This window comes from Acipenser ruthenus, chromosome 11, assembly GCF_902713425.1.
Source record: "Acipenser ruthenus chromosome 11, fAciRut3.2 maternal haplotype, whole genome shotgun sequence".
NCBI lineage: Eukaryota > Metazoa > Chordata > Actinopteri > Acipenseriformes > Acipenseridae > Acipenser > Acipenser ruthenus.
Window position 1 is genome coordinate 26,896,516 of NC_081199.1, and position 20,795 is coordinate 26,917,310.

The 20,795-nt window shown below is 39.9% G+C and overlaps 1 protein-coding gene across 5 annotated transcripts in view; it reads right to left on the reverse strand.

Annotated features, from left to right (window-relative positions):
- LOC117426714 (uncharacterized protein KIAA2012 homolog) overlaps positions 1–20,795 on the reverse strand; it is a 48,882-nt gene that overhangs the window by 5 nt on the left and 28,082 nt on the right. For 4 of the 5 annotated variants that reach the window (XM_034044624.3, XM_059033550.1, XM_059033549.1 and 1 more), the window contains 11 exons: positions 16,059–16,150; positions 13,463–13,537; positions 13,067–13,136; positions 11,923–12,217; positions 10,543–10,729; positions 9,112–9,247; positions 8,256–8,680; positions 6,069–6,271; positions 3,473–3,645; positions 2,396–2,615; positions 1–2,003 (listed from right to left, as the gene is read on the reverse strand). The exon at positions 1–2,003 is cut by the window's left edge and continues 5 nt beyond it. In XM_034044624.3, the coding sequence (XP_033900515.3) occupies positions 1,832–2,003; positions 2,396–2,615; positions 3,473–3,645; positions 6,069–6,271; positions 8,256–8,680; positions 9,112–9,247; positions 10,543–10,729; positions 11,923–12,217; positions 13,067–13,136; positions 13,463–13,537; positions 16,059–16,150 (2,048 nt within the window). In that variant the 3' untranslated portion in view covers positions 1–1,831. The remainder of the gene's footprint in view (positions 2,004–2,395; positions 2,616–3,472; positions 3,646–6,068; positions 6,272–8,255; positions 8,681–9,111; positions 9,248–10,542; positions 10,730–11,922; positions 12,218–13,066; positions 13,137–13,462; positions 13,538–16,058; positions 16,151–20,795) is intronic. The other variant, XM_059033552.1, reaches the window with a different exon arrangement.

Here is a 20,795-nt window from a genome sequence, read left to right on the forward strand (position 1 = left end):
TTAAAAATGTTTTATTTAAGCTCCATGGAAATGCAGCTGGAATATAGAATGCTTAGATAAAACAAAATGTGTGATTTCAGTGGATTAACATAGCCTTACATACCCCAATGGAAATGTATAATTTCTAGAAAATTTTCAAACAAATTATGGGACAAATCTTTTGTAGCAAAAAAATTGCTTTTGTGGATGAGGGGAAAAAAAAGTTGCAAGAAACAGATGCCTACAATTATTTATTTCACCATTTTTTTTTTTAAACTCCAAAAATGTTAATTCAAAAGTATTCATACCCTGACAAGGACAATGAAATTACTAGCTAGTTGAGGAACCTTTAGCAATAGTAACCTGTTTTAAACTATTAGGATATTTGTCAATGAACTTTCGGCATGATTCTTTAGTGATTTTTGACCATTCTTCAATGCAAAATTGTTCCAGCTCATTCAAATTCTGAGGACTTCTCTTGCGCAGTTGATGTGTGATGTTTGATGTGTGGGAATGTCCAATTTCGCTTTAAAACAAGTTTTGTAGCGGAGGGTTTCAGATGATTGGCCAATATCTTTTGGTATCCTATGGAACAGATGTATTGGAATTAAATTTCCTGTGCCATTAGAGGAAAAACAGCCCCATAGAAGGATATTACCACTTCCATGCTTGACAGTCGGTATGGTGTTCTTTTCTTTGTACGCCTCACTAGACTTTCTCCAAATGTAACGACATCAGCGTGACTAAATAGCTCGATTTTTGTTTCATCACTCCACAAAACCTTTGACCACAACTCATATCCATCATTCAAATGCCATTTTTCAAACTTTAAGCGATTGTCCTTGTGACATTTTCCTGAGAGTGTTTTTTTCCTTGGCCTTGAGACCTTCACCATGAAATACTCAACCTATGGTTGAAATGAAAACACCAGTCCCACCTGCAGCCAATTCACTTTGAATATCTCTGGCAGTCAATTTCGGACTGTTATTAACATTCTTTACAATTCTACTTATTCTTGGTGAAAGAACCTTCTTTCTTCCAGACCAAGGGAGTGTTGTGACAGTACCATGAGTCTTGTACTTCTTGATAATAGAAACAATAGTTGAAAATGGGATACTCAAATACTTGGAAATCGTCTTGTATCATTCTCCAGCTTTATGACAGTTTAATCATTTTAGATAGCTCTTTGCTTTGTCCCATATTGACATTGGTAATGACAGCAATCATCCTATGCCTAACCCTTCATTTTTTGGAATTAGGTTCTGCATTATCATATTAAAATTTCTAGCACCTTGTAGACAATACTATCATAGCATCAAAGGGTATGAATACATCTGAATTAGAATTTTTGGAATTAATTTTAAAAAAATTGCTGAATTAATTGTAGATATCTATTTCTTGTAACTTCTTTCCCTCATCCACAAAAGATTTTGCCTAAAATTCTTTGTTTTTGAGAAATTTCTAGAAATTACAAATTTCCATTGGGGTATGTAAACTTTTGACTACAAGTGTATGTAGCAAAGGCAAAAAGTCTTTCCCCCAAAAAGTACATTCCCAGTGCCTCTGACAATAAATAGCAATTAAAATATGACCATTTAGCGTATCTGGGTTATTAAATCTGAATAAACATTTTAGAACCATACTTTGTAACTGTACTAGAAATTGTAACACAAAAAATGTGTGCATGTCTTGTGTACAGTGTTAGGGGGGACTAAACTACCTCCTACAAAATAACCAAGTAGAGGACAGGTTTAAACCAGACAGGAGCTGATGCAGAGCAGCGCACCAGTGAGACTGGACCCAGCTGCCCCCGTTTTGGTATATGGTATCGCAGCAGGACGCTGGTCCAGGTTCACGCCTCCTCTGGCACTCCCTCTGGGGTGGCTGGCAGCCCCAGCATCTCCAGTAGCTGGAAGTAGGAGTAGACCCAGGGCCTGGAGAGGTCCTGCATCCTCTCCAGCCCCTCTGCCTCGCTCAGCAGGCCTCTTTGAAAGCGAAGGTTCTGCTCCAGGATAGCCCTCTGCCTGTCACAAACAAACAACAACCCATTATTCTAGGTATTGCAGACTCAAATCCTTGGTTATCAGAGAGTCCTGGCTGAACGTTGTTGCCTTAAGCACTATATTACAATTGTACAATGTTTGCATGCGTTTGAACAACTTTACAGCTGTACTTGTGTAAAATAAGTGTTACATTTGTCAATATCAGTAGAACGTACTTTATTGACTCCAATTAGGTTTTGTTGACGCATATGTTTCTATCTCTGAACAGCTCCCATGCTTTCAGTGCTATGTATTACACTTCCTTTATCCTTCCACTAGATGGTGCACAATCCACTAAATTCTGACTGCACATGCATTGAATGCACAAAAGTAATAGTAATGACCTCATTGCTAACTCAGTATGTTAGTTTTACCTGGTGAGCAGCTCTGCCTGCCACCGAGCCTCGCTCATCCCCCTCCTGGCCTGATCCTCGGCTTGCCTCTGCCTCTCCTCCATCTCCTGCCTCCTCCGCTCCTCTTCCTCCTTCTTGCGCCTCAGGTACTCCTGCCTCTCGCTCTCATCCATCTCCAGCAGCAGCCTCTGCTCCTCCACCTGCCTCTGCTCCTCCTCTCTCTGCCTACGCTCAGCCTCCGCTGCGTAACACAGCATTCATAACACTCACTAGAAACTCAGAGGCAAGTCAAATAGATAACGGTTTTGGCTACTGCTTTTATCAGTGGACACAGATGAAGGCACAGGCCGAAACCTTTGTCTTCTTATCAGCTGGTTCCACAGACCTCGATGGGCACTAATGTTGAACCACTTTACCTAGAGTAATATTTGGTGGTACGAATCGGGATCTTGGAAACCAAATGTTTATGTACCTTTTGATTGAGCGGTTTGAAGTTATGGCTGAAGTCTAGAATTCAAACGCCACAGCCTTCTTCAGATTGATTAATTAGCCCAAATGTTTGTCTATTTGACATATAGTTTTAAATCTGAAGTTATGATGAAGGTTTTGAAGTAACAGATGAACTACAGTACGTATTTCTTTGAAAGATCCACTAAACAAAATATTTATAGTATCTGTAAGAAACATTTCTCTGAAGAAGGCAGCAGCCTAGCGTTGCTTGTTTAAATTGTTCACAATCTATCAATGTATTTGATAGGATACTGCAACTGATGATAATTTTGTATTAGTTCGTACCACTTTGATCTTGTTGGTACATTAAAATATGACCATTCCACCAACAGGTCATACCACTGTAGCTGCCCTTGTTCTATCATTGTCCATTTAGTGCAGAACCAATGCATTGCCAATGAAGACTATCTGGTTAAGATCCAAAGCTGTTTTTCCTGCTGCCCTCTGCTGGTCAGCGTGCAGAGGTGCTGAACAATTTATATAGTGGGGGTGCTGAAAGCCATTGAACAAAACTGTAACCCCTGTATATGATGGACGGTTCCGCACCCCCAGCACCCCTAGTTCCAGCGCCCCTGTCAGGGTGTATACCTGCTTTCTCAGCCTCTATCTGTTGTCGGTTCCTCTGCAGCTGCTGCAGTTTCCTGCGGTACTCCTCCTGCTGCTTGCGCTGTCTCTCCCTCTCTGCCTGCTCTCTCCTCAGCCTGCTCCTCTCCTCCTCCTCCTGCTGCCGCCTCTCCTCCTCCTGCTGCTGCTTCTTCAACCTGCACACCAACGACAACAAACAGCACTGTGTCAGCTCCGTGCCACCCACAGGCTCACAATGGGGGATGGAAAGTGACTTCCTAATCGATTCGTTGTTGCGTCTATAGAAAATGTACGTTTGTCATCACTGATCTCCTTATAGATTATATATACCTTTAGAACTCAGGACACAAAACTAAATATGAGAAACATTTGCTGACATTTTCTGCCTAGAAAGAGACCCTTATGAGATATGTAACTGGTAAATACACTGATGCACAATGAAAATTGCCAAAATTAGTTGATTTAAGAATCTATCAATAGTCATTCAAAAAGACATGATTTTAATTTACGCAAGAACAGTGAAAGATATGACAATGCCCTGCTTGTGTAATGAAGATCACCTGGTTACTGTCAGCATGACTGAAGGGGGCCTGTCTGTGAGAGAAGTTGCCCGGAGAATGAGAGGTTCTGCTTCAACAAATCAGCAGACTAGTCCAGAGAAACCAGGACACCAGCTCTGTGAGGGACAGGCCATGTCCTGGAAGGCAGAGGGTCAACACATCGGTCCACCACGTTGTGGTGAGCGTTATGCTAACTGTTGCACTTTTCAAGTCAACCAGTGGGGCGGTGGAAGTGTGATGATGTGGGGAAGAATCTCCTTTAACACAAGAATGTCCTTGAGGCAACAGTTTTTCCGTTTCTGCAAGCCAATGGAAATGTCGATTTTCCAGGAGGACAATGCAAGACTGCACAGTGCTAGGATTACAATTGCACGACTTCAAGAAAACAATGTCGAGGTCTTGCCGTGGCCAGCTTTTTCTCCTGACCTGAGTCCAATAGAACATCTGTGGAACCAAATCGCCAGTGCCATCCACAGGAGACAACCGTGACCAGCCAACCTTTGCCAGCTGGCTGCAGCTGCACAGGAAGAGTGGCAGAACATCCCGCAGCAGTCTATCCAGAGGCTGATCAGGATTGATCAGGATTGTGTTAATGCTCAGGGAGGTCATACCCGATACTAACATTTCATACTGAAATCTTATCATGATTCTTTGATCTATATTTTTGTTCACATTTTCTGTGATTTTGTTTGATATCTATGTTTAAAATATTTGATTAAATCCATTAGACCCGAGTGTTGCGTTTCTTTTGTGCATCAGTATACATAAGTATGGGTGGTCCTCATAATCAGGTATTGTAAATATTTGTTAAATTTGTATAAAATCAGCAGTTTATCAATGCAAAGTGTAACATACAGACAGACAGACACGATCAGTGCATATGGGTCCTTAAACAGAAATACACTGGCAGTTGAAATATCTGGTGAAAGACATAGACCAAAAAATGGTGCTCTTATAGGAACTGAAAAATAATTTTAACACTTAAAATGTGTCTATCATCCCCATTCCCTTCCCTTCAGATTCCAGTAGCACTAATAGGATTAACTTTGCAATGTTAAAGTAATGCCGTACAAGTTGCTGTGGAATGTGGGCCTCTAAGCCGGTGCTTTTAGATCTCTGCCATTTACAGGGCTCTTTGTGCACCTATTTTATGTGTCTGTGGAGACTGGGACATGAACTTTTGGCCTCACACAGGAGAATACATTACCGCCACCAGGAGGCGCTGTTAGCACATATTTCAAATGAACTTAAGTAGCACAGCAAGACAGCACCACAGTCAGCATACTGTATGTAAGAACTACCACAGAATTTTTAAATCCACATTAATAAATATAAATCTAAGCTGCATATATTTGCCAAAAAATACCAAGGGTCACAGACTCACTGCTTTTCAAAAAGTCATGACATATCCTTATTTATATAACAGAAAAAATAGCTTGTGTTAAAATAAACAGATAAATATGCTGAGCAACATTGTGGAGGAAAAAACAGAGTCACCATGTAAACTGTGAAGTGGGCAAAATCCAGTGTGCCTAAACGATGTCATATTCAAAATGCACTATTGAATGCCTGGCCAGGGCCGCCGAGAGCCGTCATGGGCCCCGGGGAAGGATTGGTATGTCCCGCTGCCCCCCCGCCTGAGAATCTCAGTGACTTCACAAGGGAAAACTCCTGTATGATGAATCAAGCTGGCAGATATGTCCAGGATAATCATAGAAACATTTAACACTGTAAATGATACACACTTTGCTGCAAATTGTGGGCTATTAAGTCCATTCTCCTTTTTTTTTGCCTAATTGTCTGTCTGTGTGTTTTGGATAGAAGTGTTTGTTTCATTACCTTGTTTCTAAAAATCTGATTTACTAAAATTTACTGTGGCATTCTATGGTAAAAGCTAGGTAGAGAATATATACATAAAAATCAAAGAAAAGAGAAGTTAAAACCACACAAACCAAAACATTTGTGTACCAGACTAAAAACATGTGAGTTTTAATACAGTTTTCTACAGTAATTGATTGTATTTGTGGTGCCTGCCCTACCTGATCTCCTGGGCTCTGCACTGCTGCTCCTCCTCCAGCTCCTGTCTCATCATCTCCTCCCTCTCCTGCTGCTCCTGCTCCCTCTTCTTCTGCTCCTCTCGCTCCCGTCTCTTCCGGTCCACTCCCTGTCGTCTCTTCTCTGCCTGCTCTGCTTGGAGCTGGTCCCGGGCTGAACGCACTGAAGACCCAGTCTCACTGCTGCCCTGCAAACAACATCATCAGACAGCCATCACACAGGATTCGGGAGTCCATTATAAGAAAAGAAAAGCCAGGGGGATTGTTTCATTATTTCTAATCTATCTATTTTTTTGACAGAATGGAAAATGGTGGGTCCCGAGTGGCTCATCCAGTTAAAGCATTGCTGCTGGGAGCGCAGGATGAGTCACACAGCTTGGATGGCGCCAGTTTGCGTCCAGGCCTAACTTTGCTGGGGACCCAGAGGGGGGCGTCACATTGGCTTGGACGCTGCTGGGGTGGGGGATGGGAAACTGGCAGGGATTGCTTCTCCTCATCGCCAACAGCGAACCTTACTGGCCAGACCGAGCACATTCAGAGTGGATACAAAGCAGGGCTGATCTCTGTTCTCCAGGATCGGTAGCCCACCCACCTCTGCTCTGGATTGCTCGGCGTAAAATTGATTCTGGCTTTAGGCTTGTGAGATCGGAGGACGCTCACACGCCCTCAGAACGTCTGTGCTGCGTGGGGACTTGCTGCGATGAGGAGACAAAACATAACTGAACATTACAAATTGGGGGAAAATAAATCCAAAAATACTTGGTCACTCTAAATGAAAAAAAGGTTAGTCTGGGAAACTTTACAAGGCAGTTAACGTGGAGAAGTATAAATTTAACTCCCTTACATATGGCTTGTAGTGTGCTCCTGTTTTTCTCATATTACCCTCCTTCCCCACAACAGCTCATGAAAATTGAAGGTCAGTGGGTGATCCCACGACCAAGCCAATTGCCTTTTACACCCTGGAGGACAAAATCCAGCCTGAGCTCATTGGGCTCCCAGTCAATAGCATCTGCAAAAGTGCGATGAGGAGAAAAAAGTCCCTAACATTAATACATATTTAAATAAAATCTTTGGAGATTTTTTTTATTTAAAATACGTAATTTTTGAGGGACTTCATCTTTTAATATAATAACATTTAAATGTGATATAAAGGAAATACAGCAGATGAAACGTTTACCGAGTAATGTGTCTTCAATATTAATATGAAATACTAACGGGAATAAACAGTATGCCATGTGTGCTTGCGAGAGTTTTAGATAAAGGGGCTCAGCGGCCTGGTGTCTTGCTTTGATGGCCCAACCAATACCTTTGAAAAACTGAACTGAGATTTAACGCAATTAGCCAACGAGCTGTAAGCAGCAATCTAGGGATCAATGTTGTCACTGGAATTCATGATCAGTTACAAATAGTGACTTTTGAGTCTCATGAGTCAAATACTATCATGTCAACTGCTAAACTTCCCATAAGTCAAACCGAGATTCCTTACAGTGCAAATGGATAGTGTGTCCAATGTGGAAACAAACAAACTCTACATGAGCTCAAACCTCAAGCACCACCCCCAACATTGGTTAAGTTGATCCAGGGATCTTGTTACACGAGCAGTCACTCATTCTTTCGATTTTCAGGTAATTCCTTTTTTGCATTTGATTGTCATAGAAGTGCAGTTAATGTCTAAACTGTCCAAAGGTCTAAAGAAATAATTAGGCTTAATCCGAGTGATTTTCAAGGAGTTCATTTGCAAACGCAATCTGGAAGAAACTCAATGGAATAACATGCAAGATTCTCTTATGTTATATATTTAATATGGGTCCCCGAGGGGTACTGGTAAAGGCACGGCTGGGAGTTGTATAGTTCTACAGAGTCATACAGTCGGGAGCACAGATTCGCTCCCAGACTGTGCAAAGTTGCCGATCTTCGCTGGGGATTCCACAGGTAGCATCACATTGGGTCTGGTGGTTCCACGGGTTAGGGAGGCCAAATTTTTCTCCTCATTGTGCTACAGTGGACCCTACTGGCCGGGCACCCTATGATCTCAAAGCTGGTAGCTTTGTCAACAATCGGCTGCAGAGCACCAGTCAGTTGGCTTTCATCAGAGGACGCCGACTGACCTTCAGTGAGCTGTAGTAGGGATTTATCCTAGAACTGAAGTCAAACAAGCTACTTTCTACTTACAACCACACTATTCATGTCAGATACATCTGTTTTCCCACAGCGTTCCATTCCTGTGGCAACCCGAATGGTGACAGAGGTTTTGGAGGTGACCCTGCCCTCAGTGGATTCATCAGAGAGACGGCAGACTGGAGTGCCTCTCTCGCTGGATGAAGTGTCCCTCTCATGGGACCCCCGTCCTTCTGAGCTGCACAACTCCTCTTCATATTCCACATCTGCACCATCTTCTCCTGCATACTCTTCTTCACCATTTTTTCTACTCTTTTTCCCAGCATTTCTTTGACTCTTTTTCCCACCTGCCCCTCCACCTTCAGACAGACACTCCTCATCTGACTCTATGACGATGTTCGGAACTATATCTGGAGGATTCTTTTTCGGGATGGAAGCTGAGCCACTTTTTCCTTCAACCCGTTTCTCTCGAGGTTTCCCTGGAGAGATCAAGATGATACACAAAGGTAATGATTTTGAATAACAAAATAAACATGTGTGCTTTATTGGAAAAGTTTGTAAAAATAATCCTATAAAGGATTAGTTTGTCTGTTGGATCCATTTCTCCATAGTTATAGTGCCATTTTGTTTTTTATATTAACTATATATATATATATATATATATATATATTCCGTCTGCAGAGAATGCAAACTATTCTGCTTTCTCCATTTCCTAATTCTTATCCATTTATTATTTTAATAGAATGGAGCCGCTGTGCTTTCTAAGTTTACAGCATATATCAGTGGCTGTGCCAGGATTTCAACATAGAATCCCCTGGCCCCAGCTGTCCTCGGATTTACGACCAGTTGGCTACACTACTTTTCTTTCATTTTAGTTTTCCCCATACCAAATTATCATCAAATTCCTTACCCACGACAAACTCAGCACGGCCCTCCAGCCCACTTCCTTTAGCTTTCTTGTTCTTTTTTAAAGAAGCCCCGGTTTCATTTTCGGAGCCCTTTTTCAGTTTCTTCTTTTCTTTGTCTCCTTTACCGCCCCTTGTTTTCTAAAAAAAAAATTAAATAAAAACAAAAGAAAACTCATTAGATCCTTGTTTAATTATCAGCCTGGTGTTGTTTAGCTTGGGGCCTACTGAGGCGCATATCACTGTTATTTATTGTCATGCCTTGCTTCATTGAAAGCTGCTAAGCACAGAATTCAAGAATGTAAAATGTCACGAAACAAGGCCACAGATCTTCTGTTTGGAAATCATTCATTTTGACAGCTGAATAATGCCACTTGTAAACAGGACTCAGGAGGTTTCCAGCCTATTTTCTATCCAAAACATACAAGATACCACAGAAATGCCACTATTTTCATTGCACGCTTAGCAGAACCCAGATAGCGCCTTCTACTTTTTTTTTTTTTAACTTTTCAAAACATCAGTGTAAAGACCAGTGGAGGATTCATAATTTCAGCAGACTTTAAGACTTTCTTTCTTTTAGAACCCACTAACTGATCTTGGACTGAAGATCTACAAGTCACCTTCATTCCCTCTGTCAAGCCAATCCTTTTCACCTGCCAAGCCTAAGCAATGGATGATGCCAAGATGATCAGTAGAGGTCACTGTTTCCCCAACTGATATCCCCGACTTGTCTGATGGAGTGTAAAAGCCAATACAACGCTCAGTGGGCCCTCAGATAAGATAATCAACCTGTCAACCAGTCAGATCCCAATTTCATGACTCCCCCTGCACTCCTCACAGTAGTGAATTTACCAGGTGGGGAACACATTACTCCACTAAATACTGGGCTGCCGTTATGCAAATAGTTGTATTTAACATCACTCCCAAGTTTATGTACCGTATGTAAATACAGTACATCATGAATTGTGATAATAATTAGTTGCATTGGCACAGAAGATGACAGAAGATGTTTCATTTCAACTGGCAAACTAAACTACCCTGGTTCAGTTTACTGTAGATTTGATAGTGTTCCTGCAATTCATGTGAAAATGTATGTTATTTCCACAGTCATTCAGTTTACCATGGCTTTCCTATGTTTTTGCTATGCATTTCCTGTGCTTTACCATGCTCAACCATATTATGCTCTGCCATATCACATTTTTCTATACCATGCATTCTCTTGGATTTATTACACTGGTATACTGCAGTTAAGTTGTATAAGGATACATAAAAACACATTTTGACAAACAATATTGAAACAGACGTTTCAAATAATGGATGATCTTTTATGAGGGCTGTAATGTGCTAGCTGCATCTGTGACTGTTTATCCAAGACGATCTTTCTATGAAACTAGTTCAGCTCGACTACACCCGACAGTGGTGAGATGGAACCCTACCGTGCTACTCCCAGCGTTCCCAGTGCGAAGCCCTGCTGTCTGCTTACTCAAGAATCTCTCCTCCTCCTCCTCCTCCTCCTCCTCCTCGGTCATCTGCTCCTTCCCAGAAGCTTTTGCTCCTGATTTTTCATTGGACAGCCTGTCATTGTTCTGAGACAAAAGCTTCTTCTTAGATTTGCTGTTTTTCCTTAAAAGAAAATAGAAACAACATTCTTGAGATGAGATTAAGTATTCAACATTTTTTTAAAAAAAGCTAGCTTTATGGACCCTGAGTGGGAATTGGTTTAAACAGTCTCTTTTCATTTTGAACAAGTTGCAGGCAGGTGTATTCAGGACTGGTATATTCTTCATTTTTATAAAATGCTAAAGGGTTGATGTCATCAACCTATATTTTGAGAGCATTTTACAGTACCTGGATATCTTGATTGCATTTGCCATTTATTTTTCGTAGTAATCTCAGGATAACCAAGGCGGATGAGGCAATCCAAGGTAACCGCAATGCTGTAATGGCTTATCCCGTTGGGTATAGATTCATCGACTAAATTCAGTTTATAGGTGTGTGCTGACAGAATCTTAACAAAAGAGTTTATCATATTTGCTATTGCAGTAACATGTCTGAAATCTTGATTTAATAGCGCTTTATTTCTGGGAAATTATCCAAGGGTATATAGGTACATATTAGCCTGTCAGTGGCATTATATTTATGAAAATCATAGCAGTGAATGTGGTGGATGTTTTTAAGATTATCTTAACCCATCCCGTATGGGGGCAGGAATGCTTTTGATGACATCACTGAGTTTAAATGAAGCTTTACTTGCAAACAAGATAAAGCAGCTTTTTATATAAAACAGGTTTTTATACTTAGTACAAAGAGTGAATCAGGAAGGCAGCAGCATCCGAACAATCACAAACATAAGCTGTTGGCTATCTGCTTGTATCTGCAATTCAGTTTTGTATTTTGTTAGTATAATGTTAAAGGATATATTGACAGTGGTGCTGTAAATACAGTACAAATAAAGATCTGAGAAAAACACAATGACAACACTTTTGTGATGGTATGTTTACTGTACTGCAAAGTCTTTGCATAAGGCTTAAAAAAGGTTTCTTGCAAAATGTGTTCCAGTATGACATACAACATCTTAACAGTGCATGGGAGTCTCAGTAGAAGTCAAGAAGTTGAACTAGTTTTGCCTAAAGAGAATTAAACCCCTGGGGCTTTTTGGCTTAGTTAATATAAGCACTAAAATATGTGTGTCTAATTTTCTTTTTCTTAGTAGCTCAATGTTCAGCAGATGAACCAAAGAAAATCCAAACAGACCCTCCACCACTAGTTTACAATGTGCCCTACCTACTGCACCCGTATCATCTGATGCCACTTGCCTTCTTTGTGGAGGAGATCCAGCTGTGGTGCTGGACTCCAGATGTCCCCAGCTTTCTAAGGGTGACGTGCCAGGCCCTGCCCTCCCTCTGCCTCTGGATGGGGAGCAGCTGCGGAGTGGACGGGTACTGGAGGCCCCGGTCTGTCGGAGAGAAGCCAGGCCCTCGTCTGATTCTGCACCTCGACCCCAAACATGGGCGGAATCCCCTGCTGTGGTGGATGTGCCCTGGAGGTGGCGTTGGTATTCTTCAGCCTCACTGTCAGGTAATGCACCTCTTCTCTGTGCTCGCTTTGAGGCTGAAGAACAACAGAGAAAAGCGACCTGTCACACCAAACTGCCGTTTGTCACTCAATTATCCTGTAGTAAATGTAAACCCTTATTTTTCAATGGCCTGCAGTCATACCACCTTGGAGATTGGTCAGTTCTCAGTAAACTAAGCAGGCATGGCCTGGTTGGTAGCTGGATAGGTGAATAAGTCTTGTTGGCAAATGTTTCAGCTTCCCCCATCACCAATGTAATTGTATTTTAATACAGCAAAGTTAACCATAACAAAATCAATTTGCAGTATGGTTTCTAAATAGTTCATGTCGAGAGGTCGTTAACCCCTTTCCTGCTGGTCAGGTGTTAAGGGCCGCTATCTGACCTCAAAGGAAAGTCGGTTACTGATTAATGGCACTCTTCTATGAAGGCTAATAACCAATGCCTCAGCTTAGTATTAGGCTATATGCTGTGATCCACATTTTGTCAAGCCCAAATTTTCTGGCTAAGTTTTAGTACAGGCCAATAAAATTGATCTTGGAAGAGAAATACATAGTCTGGGGTTTGAACACAGTTAAACCCTACAAACCTGCAACAAAGCTACAGCTAATATATTCAATGTGAGGCTGGGAATCCTAAGAGACCACCAAGAAGAGGCCGCCATCACCTTGCCACCCTGCAGGTCCCCTCATCTTCTCGAGGGGCTCAGTGTAGAACACATTGACTCTCAGATTCACTGCATGGTTCACAGTGACTCTCGGATTCACTGCATGGTTCACAGTGACTCTCGGATTCACTGCATGGTTCACAGTGACTCTCGGATTCACTGCATGGTTCACAGTGACTCTCGGATTCACTGCATGGTTCACAGTGAAACTAAACTGTACCTTTGCTCTTGCTTTTATCAGCATCCAGATGACCAGCCTCATGTCTACCTCCCTGCTCCAGGCTTGAGTCCTACAGAAGGTAGTGAATAAATAGAAAGACATGTCATCAAGCACAATATAGGCTCTATTTGAAAAACAAAGATTTAAAAACACTTCACAATGTCTTGTTATATGTATGATAGTGAATTATGAAAATTAACACAGGGTTTGAAACTAGCTTGGGGACAAGCAGAACTCATGATGATCCATTTATATTTTGTTCAGCCAGACCTCTCCACAATTTGCTGAAAATGATATGCTTCAAAATACAGGCCCATTAAGTCCATGTTGTTTCTAACATTTCTGTATGCAGCAAGCACACGATTCCCTGATGGTGCAATCTGGACCAATACTTACTAATTCTGAATCAGAACTGCCAGCATCAGACTTGAAACCTGTTTTTTTTGGGCCCCTATTCATTAGATTATTCTGCTGTTGTAAAAAGAAAAAGGAACATTAAAAACATTACTCACAGCTTCATGGTCAACTTTGACATCTATTTGGAATGACTCAAAATAAATATTTGGCTATTTGGTATACTGATATTACAACTGCTGTGCCAACAAGGGCTTTGAGTTATATTTTCAATTGAATGGATTTTTCTAACAGGTCATGGAACTCAACAGGACTTCATGTGACTGAAGAGTGTGTTTAGACCACCCACAGGGGTGATTCTGTCAAGTAGGGAAAATAAAGATTATTATTATAATTTAGACACCTTTATCCAAGGTGATTTACAGGTGTTACAGGGCAACACAAGGTTACAGTGTAAAAACAATATTTAAATACAGTATGAAATTTAAAGCTTAACACAGATCAGAAAAAGACAAATATACATACTGTGTGAAAGCTGTGCAAAGAATTCATGCAAACATAGGGATCTACAGTAAAAGTGTTCTTCACTGTCCATGTATTACCTCATTCAATAACAACATTAAAGTTCCCTTATTAAGGACAATTAGATGCAGTCTTGGTGGGCTCCATTACAGAGCCATCATAAGCTGCAATTGCAGGTAGTTTTGTAGGTGGTCAGCTGTCAATATTATAGAATGCTAACAGGTTGTGGCAAATCTTTGAAAGCGTAAAAGGTTCAATGATGTGCCTTTGACTTGATCAGCAGATTCATATTTATAAAATAAACAAGTGAGGTAGAAACGGATTCTGTGAAAAAAAGAAATGTCACCCTGACAAAAAATAGAAATGATGAATGGGGGTCAGGGGGATACATTTGCTAATCATGTGCTATTTATGTTAAGTAAATAGTAAACCATGACCCCTAACTGAACGAATAACACCAGAAATGCAAAGAGAAAAGAAAATGTAAATTAACCAGTCAATCAAGAAGCATATTTTCTAAGCGTTTACCCGTCTTTAATTAACTCTTACACAGAGAAGGTTGATCTCAGGACTTAATGACATGAGCTAGAAAGAAGACGGGATCGACAGGACTTGATTGAAGTTTATAAAATCATAAACGGAACAGATAAAGTTACCCCAAGACATGATTTCACTTAACAGAACAAGGGCATACATGGAAGCTGAGTAAAAGTAAGTTTAGAACAGAAGGTGGGACGCACTTTTCTACACAGAGTTATAAATGCATAAACGCTACTAGGTGATGTAGTAGGACCTAAAACACTGGGAACATTTTTTAAAAGACAGGATTATGTGCTTTTAAATTTGACCCCCCCCCCCCCCCCCCCAATAGGGGAGAATGGTGTGCAAAGAAGGGACAAGCTTTGATGGGCTGAATGGCGTTTTTTCGTTCCCAAACTTTTCTTATGTTCTAAATCCTATTTTTTTTTAAAGGAATTAACATTCACGTTAATGTTACAAAACTATCAGATTGAGAGTGCTTAAGAAACCTTGAATTATATTATAGTTGCTTGGTTTTATTTTCTAAAATTAAAAGGATTTTTTTTTTCTCCTTTAAAAAAACTAAAACAAATAGGAGTTAATTAAAGAGTGGAGAAAGGAAAATGTATTCTAAAAGAACAGTGTATGCTCTATTTGAGAACCCCTATATGTCAATTCTAATTCCATGCTGACAGCTCTCAGTCATGCTCACAAAGCACCTCTTTAGAAAGCGCTGAGGCACGGAAAGGTTGGAATTGTGAAGCAAAACGACTCCTGAGTGAACGTGATCTGTATCTGGAGAAGCTGCCAGTTTAAAACTGCAATCAATTATCATTAAACATTTACTAATCTTTATTTAGTGAAACCTCATAAAGCCAGGCTTTGCAAAATGCATTAGGCAACAGTGTGTTAGGGAGATGTGTGTCTGTGTGTGGGCCCATTAAGAGAAATAAAAATGTTGGTGTTAAAATCTCTGTGATGAATCCAATAAGGTATTGCTCCACATTATAAGAAAGGTATTTATAAGAAATGGTATGTTTTCCATGAAAAAGCCTGTTTCAAAGTATTTTCAAAACCCATTCAAGAAAATTGCATAGACCATTGTAAATGAAGAAAAATTCTAGAACAGTTTAATGAAACTGTTTCAAGCATTGTGAATAGTGCACAATAAACAATCTATCACTCTACATTACATCCCATCCACAATGTAGAATATGCAATTTTTTTACTTTAAACTTTAAATAATATTGTGAGTTCTTATTTTTTGTAACAGCACTAAATATTTTTTACCATATAGAATGAAATGGTGGTTGGTTTCATACTATTTAGCTGAAGTGCTTACTTCAGGGTGCAGCATTTTAACAAGAAAGATGAATGTTTATTGCACAACATGATTTACTAAGCTTTTGCTCCAAAGAAATATACAGTTTTTAAACTTCAAATAAACAGTACACAATGTTTTTTTTTTTTTTTTTAGAAATGAGTCTCTGTGTACCGAAGTTGTTTATTGTTGGTTTTGTAACATCAACAATTTACTTTCCTTACAGAAAACTTTACTGCAACAATAGCTCAGCAAATCAGGAGCCATGTACTGTACCTTGCTGTTCAGGCCCATGTGTGTGGGGTTCAGATGGGCCAGGTTAGGATCTGTGTCACTATCCATGGCATTCTCTCCAAATCCAGGCACCCCTGAAAGGTGTAAGAGCACAGCTAAACAAAGCTGAAAAATATATCACTGGAGAACTTTAAATGACAGGGTACATAACCTTCTATAACATAGTAATAACTGGAAATGTACAGTGACTCATTAAGGAAAGTGGAAAAAAAATAGAAATGTGTGTCGCGATCACAAGATAAATGATCTCACAGTCTCGACATAACAAATTTGTATTTTATTTTATTCTCATGTTCTCAATCAGTCCCACAGAAATGACCTGTGCCGTGGTATCGTCACTTAAGTACACCATTTCCATGTAATTGCACAGTAGTTACCAAGTAAGAGCTGGGATTGTTACTTACCTAGTTATTACAATGAAGCATGAAGCATAAAGCTACATAAGTCACACAGCATCCCTCCAAGCTGATGTAGCAGTATTAAACAGAAGGCTCATGAAGAACTGCTCTTGAAAAGCCATGTGTTGTAAGAGACACCACATAAAATACTCTGTCCTGGTATTTAAAGAGAATCTATTCAATTCCAGGGCTACACAGGTGAGCTGGACAAAGCTGTACTTAAATAGACATTTGGTACAGGGTGTGAATGAAACCTACTCAATGGTTTCATTTTCAAAAAGTGTAAATCAGCTTTGCTTTTGTATTTCAATTTAATAGTGTGTTATGTTTGGCTCAGTTAAGTTATGTTGTTTATGTAAACGTGCAGAAAATGTAATTTGGCTTTTAAGTTTCAGAAATGTGTTTGCTGCAATTTCAACAAAAGTTATCAAGCTTTGAAAATAAACCCAGCTCAATCGTCCGCATACCCCTGTATATTCATGAAGATACCGCTGCTTATATATTAAACTGTGTAATGTAAGAAAGAAAGAAATGAAAGAAAGAAAGAAAGAAAGAAAGAAAAAAAGAAAGAAAGAAAGAAAGAAAGAAGATCTGAGTGTACGGTCACTTAACTTTTCCAGCTTAATCGGTATAACACATGTTAGCACACCTCTTTTGTCTTTATCTTGACAGAATGACAGCAGAGGTCAGCCGGTGATAGTCAGGGGAGCCCGGTCGGCTTGGGAGGACAGGTGATGAAGCATTTAGCCAGGCTGGCTCCAGGGCTAAACCCCAGAGGCTTGTTCATGTCTGCTCACCCTGTCGCTAGATCACACAGCTGACACTGTCAAATGCTACTGATAGCGATCCCAGGGAATCACAAGGACATCCGTACGTGACATTTCAGCAGAAACCGCAAGCATCCTTGCTTGACCTCTGCTCCCCAGGACTTATTTTCCTAACCCTGTAGGCTTCGGCACAGACACCACTCCTGCATTCTTTTAATCGCCCATTCGAGCCAAAGCTGACAACTCCCAGGAGAGGAAAGGTCTTCTCCTCAACCCACTCAGAGGCAAGAGGTTATTTTAATGCTGTTAATGCCAGGATAACATGTTCAGGGCTGAGTTCAACTATAGACTAAAAATGTTACAGGATGTCTTCAAAAAAACGTAGAATTCGATATGATAGTTTCTTATAGTTTTACCTTAACAATAGAAAATAGATACCGGTACTAGCAATTTATAAGAAGTACACTTTACACAATTACTTTATTGAACTGAAGCTTTCCACTTACAGTATGTTATGAAAATGATATTGAATCTTTGCTTGGACACAGGTTATGTTATTCCTCATAATGTGCATGTTGGTCATGCTAATGATTATTTTTTATGGAGTTGATTGGTTGAGCTATTGATGGCTATGTCTTAGCAACCAAAATTGATTAAACTTTGCATTTTTGGGGGGTGGATACCCATAGCCTATTTACAGTCATCACTTTTGAGACTGTCGAGTCCTGGATAAGAAAGCACCTGAAAATCTAGCGCTGCCCTCAATCTGTCAGAGCTGCTGTCTTGCCCATTGTGACTGAAACTGACTTTCAACAGGAAGATGCAGATCTCATAGATTGCAGAACATATTTCAGGGATGCATTTGCTTGACAAACTAATAATCAATGTGAGGGACAGTTCTTTTACACCAAAGTGTATGCCAAAATGCCCAACGTTTCCATTTTGTCCAAACCCTGTATAAACTAGCGCATACAAGTAATGACAAATTAGAGCAGGACAGAAACACTGCTTGGACAGTGTGTTGTTGTAAACTTCCAGTTCATTTTGTACAGGATTCATCAAAATGATTAAAACCTCTTTAACTGTCTCAGGGATGCTTTGAACTTTTGGTGGAAAAACAGAAAACAAAACCTCCTTGCTTTTAAGTTCTGGTTATAAAATAAAACGGCCCCCAGGAGATTTGATGTGAACTTTGTCTGAAATTCTTTGGGAAATGCATGGCTGATTGTGTGAGACCTCTGCACACTCCCATTTAACCTGCTAGACTGTAATGCCAAACTGTTCAGGGCTGCTGACTGCTGCCGACAGAGAACTTGTGTTGAAGTGATGATGATGAGGCGTCTCTTTCCTGTGTAAACAAATTTAAATAATAAAAGAGACTCCCCTGCTGTGTTGGAATGAGTCCTGGAAACTGTGTGCAGCTGCAGGTTACATTTAGCTTTACGAGCTGAGCTGGGATTCGTAGGCAGTTATACAAGGTACAGGGTGTATATAAAACTCGGTTACAGTTGGGCAAAACAGAAACGTTGATAATGAAGTCAAAGTCATGGCAACCTGTCACCACTAGAGGGAGCAATCGTCACACGTACACATGGATTCAACAACACAATCTTTTTTTGATGCGGAAGAAAGCCTGTTTAGGTGAACGCTACAGTTATAGAGTGACAACCAAGGCTTTAAAATCTACAACTTATTAGCATTAGCAACATTATCAAGTTCCACACCACACATTTACTTTAATCTGCTGTTTCCTGGTAGATTGTCATTTCCTGTGATGCAGGTCAGTCTCCAGGTCAGGTGAGGCCAAACTAAGAAAGTTTTAAAGCCTTGGTTATTACTCTTTTAATAGCCTGGAAATCTTATAACCTGCATAAGTACTCATCACCAGAAGTTTTATAATGTGATAACTTGTAATGTGATATTTTATAATGCGATACTTAGTACTGTGATATTTTGTAACAATTGTAAGTCGCCCTGGATAAGTCTGTCTGCTAATAAATAAATAAATAAATAAATAAATAAATAATAAAAGGCGGAAGTGATATCCAATGGCACCACAAAGAAAACAGGTAGAAAACTGAACTTTCTACAGCCGATCAATACAAAACCTAAACTGCTACAAAAGTGAAGAAAAAACAACCCAACAAAGCAGTCGGTAATTCATTTTGTATCGTTGCTGAAATATACAGAAGTTGATTAGGAGGCTTCAGACCACTTCTTTAGCTAGAGCAGTCAGATCATCTTTTTATTCTTTTGGACACTGGGCTAGATTTACAACTCTTAAATCCTAAGCGAAAGTTGCACCGTTTATAGCTAAACCTGTTAGTGGGCGCTTATTAAAATTTGTATTGATGAATAAAACTGAAATGTGATATTCCTGAAACTATTCAAGAACGTTTAGGCTTTAATAACAACAGTCTAGACCAGTTTTGTGAATATCAAACTGTATGCCATTCAAAAAAGGGTAGATAAAGGTTTGTGAATAGGGACTAATACTACACAAGGTAAACTACAGATTTTCTTTCAGGATTCCTTTAACCTTCCTACTGTGCAAACTGGAATAAATAGCTTTATGTTGAAAATGGATTTTAACTTCCCACAAGAAAGATCAAATCATCTTTATTATTTCACCAGGATTTGAACCTGTTGGGGTCCTGGAAGTCAGCAGCATGTCTAAACGTTCCAGAACACTAATAAAGAGTTCCTGAGGTGCCAATGTGTTCTTTTTTTGGCTGTATGTGCTTTCCAGCAGCAGTGCATTCCACACACAGTGATGTCATCAGCTTGGTGTCCGTCTCTATTAAAGTGTTCGGTCACAGGAGACGTGTCAGCAGCTCCCAATATTGTTTAAAAGAGGTTCAGCAATATGATTAGCTAAATCCTTTGTTGTTTAACCAGTGGAACGTTTATTTCACTTTCTATAAATAAGTCAGGGCACTGTTTAACCTGTTTCATCCTGGATCTACCCAGTGGTTGTAGTGGATCTGATATCCAGGTGTTTTCCACACTTTTTTTTTAAAGTGGAACTACCAAATGGGAAATCAATCATACTAACAGAAAATAGGGCTCTAATGTGGAGTAGTGGTTAGGGCTCTGGACTCTTGACCGGAAGGTTGTGGGTTCAATCCCAGGTGGGGGACACTGCTGCTGTACACTTAAGCAAGGTACTTTATCTAGATTGCTCCAGTAAAAACCCAACTGTATAAATGGGTAATTGTATGTAAAAAATAATGTAATTGTATGTAAAAATACAAACTTGTAACAATTGTAAGTTGTCCTGGATAAGGGCATTTGCTAAGAAATAAATAATAATAATAATATTACTAGAAAATTAAAATGTGCAAGCTATGAAAGAAGCTGGAACACCAACTACAGGAGCATCCAGAATAAAAGGTGCTGAGATGCATGTGAGGTATTCACAAATGACTGATCACAAATTTAGGTCCATAGATGATCTTGGAAATTATTAAGAACATACTACTGGCTAATTTGGATGTATGCATATATATATATATTTAAGTTGTTTTTTTTTTTAAGTACATACATGTCAAACT